At 39.9% G+C, this 2,434-nt stretch overlaps 1 protein-coding gene across 1 annotated transcript in view; it reads left to right on the top strand.

Moving 5' to 3' along the window:
• The first annotated feature begins 1,164 nt into the window (after positions 1–1,164).
• The window catches only part of LOC106011382 (acetylcholine receptor subunit alpha-type acr-16-like), a 12,818-nt gene continuing 11,548 nt past the window's right edge, over positions 1,165–2,434 (top strand). The window contains exon 1 of the mRNA XM_035968957.1: positions 1,165–1,180. Coding sequence (XP_035824850.1) covers positions 1,165–1,180 — 16 coding nt within the window. The remainder of the gene's footprint in view (positions 1,181–2,434) is intronic.

The raw sequence follows: 2,434 nt of genomic DNA, 5'->3' as shown, positions 1-2,434 counted from the left end.
CCCCCTCCCACAAATAATAATATACAGTCTAAGTAAGCCCACCACCCCCCTCCAGTTGGAACAATGGACGCTTGCAGAGAGTAGAGAATATCCCTATACGATCAAATTCCCGCGGGGAGATTGCGAGATGCGACGAGGGAATAGCCACAGGAAATGAAAAGACTGGAGCGCAAAGAGTGATGACGTCATTACTTGGATATAACACATAGCCAAACAATCGCTTTGCTCGGTGGGTGGGCGACGGAGAGAGAAGATGGTGGTGGTGGTGGTGGTGGTGGTTGTGTGTGTGTGTGTGTGTGTGTGTGTGTGTGTGTGTGTGTGTGTGTGTGTGTGTGTGTGTGTGTTGACGTAAGAGACCAATAACATCTTATCTGTATACAAAAATGATCTGCAAACAAAAATGTATTGAATGCAGTTCGAATCTGTGGATAACAAAGAATGAAACTATACGTATCATAGAGTTCGAGTACATAAATAACGTGCCAGTTGTCGGAAACTGGGTAGCTGGCGAACCGATTCAATACCTCAATACTGTTTTAAAAAACGCGACATTTTGTACTAGACCTATGGCCTACCAACTCTTTCGTGACAACACACGAGACTTCTGTTAGTTCATAAAACGAATATTTGGAAAGTTATCAAGCATAGAAAATAAAATAATATACATAATTTGAAAATGAAAGATTAACCTTTGTTTGATTTTTTAAAATATATGAGCCCTGTCTCTTTGTTGTTTATGTTTTTTGTGTTTTTTCTGTTTTTATCCTTTATTTCTTAAAGTATTTTTTTAACCAATCAAAACACACTGAATGTTCCCAGTTATTGTCAACAAATTCGGAGATTCTTCGGTCTGAATTATTTTTATAATAAGTATTACAAGTCATTTACCAGATAATCTACATTTACAGGAGTATCAAAGGGAGAGGGACATAAATAGATTTATTCTCACTTGTCATTTGTCTCGTTTTATTACTTTGTTTACAATCTGTCATTTTTCTGTTTGTGTGTTGTTTAACCAGATTCCAATTATATTAATACATGTAAACTTGTAGTATTGTAGTCTCTTTCAAAATGCTTACATCAGGCATTGCCAAACTACGCCCGCGATTCAGATGGTTTGTGAGCCGTTTTAGTTTGGCCCACAAGTCAACTTGGTAATTCATGATGAATGAGGAACGTGGTGAGTTCATGGGCCTATATTAACAAAAGAAAAATGAAACTGCCCATCCTGAAAATTAACATCAATAGCTTCCGCCCAAGCTGAAAGCCATATATTTAATATTTATTTATCTAAATGCATTTGAGGGACTTATGCTATGGTGCGAGTTTTAGTCTCACTCTTTGAGAGCTTGGTTAGTCCAATTGATTTCACCCAATGTTTCTCCTGCTTTGGCCCGCCAGATACTCGGACTTCGGACTCGTTTATTTCGCCCTGCGACTTGGACACACCTGCCAATACCTGTCTAAGATGGTGCTCTCGGCACCAGTGGCTGATCTTTTCTGGCCTAATAGGTTCCCGTTACATTATCTCTCGAGTAAATAAGTAGCACAACTTACTAGTGGCCTAATTAACTTTACGTACAATTCTAAGATGTAAGAAAATCAAAGCAATCCAAATGAAAAGTAAAATATCGTATTATTGTCAAACGGTGAGAAAGAAAATCAAACATATTTGATTTTATGAAATTCCATCAAATTGTGCCAAAATTGTAGCTTCTACCCTTTCATTAACGAAAACGTGGTCACTCTCAATTGCATCAAGTTTAAGTAATTCTGGTCTCGTCAATTTTGTATAGTTTTCCTAGATTCAGTTGCGACCTCCCTGCCTACGTTCGCTGATTCCCCTTTGTCTTTATAGGACTATGATAGTAAGGTCGCACGGCGAACTCAAAGCAATATTATTCTCTCCCCCCCCATCTCCCTCTCTCTCTCTCTCTCTCTCTCTCTCTCTCTCTCTCTCTCTCTCTCTCTCTCTCTCTCTCTCTCTCTCTCCAACTCTCTCCTGTTTGCCGCTGATATCAAACTAGTTGGCGGAGCTCTGAAATATTTAAACAGCAAACGCTTCTCTTCAACGTCACGTCACGGTATGTAGGATAGGCTACAGGTCAGCTGACCTCTACATCATCTTGTAGTTTGTAGCACCATACAATTATTCGTGGGAGAGAAAAAGTGCATATGTGTTCTGTTGGATTTGGACGCTGTGATTTTTTTTCGTGGTGTTATCTTGCGGGGAAGTAGAATCTAGTTGGAATGCATCCATCCGCAAAATAATATGAGAAGCGCGATATACCCCATTTTGTTGGCCTTGCTGAACTCGGGTGAGTTTCGCTGCAGGAACACGGACGTCAGTGTGTGTGTGTGTGTGTGTGTATGTGTGTGTATGTGTGTGTATGTGTGTGTATGTGTGTGTGTATGTGTGTGTGTGTGTGTGTGT

This window comes from Aplysia californica, unplaced genomic scaffold, assembly GCF_000002075.1.
Source record: "Aplysia californica isolate F4 #8 unplaced genomic scaffold, AplCal3.0 scaffold00099, whole genome shotgun sequence".
NCBI classification, from domain to species: domain Eukaryota; kingdom Metazoa; phylum Mollusca; class Gastropoda; order Aplysiida; family Aplysiidae; genus Aplysia; species Aplysia californica.
The sequence above is the reverse complement of the archived record's forward strand: the minus strand, read 5'-3'. Positions and strand labels throughout refer to the sequence as shown.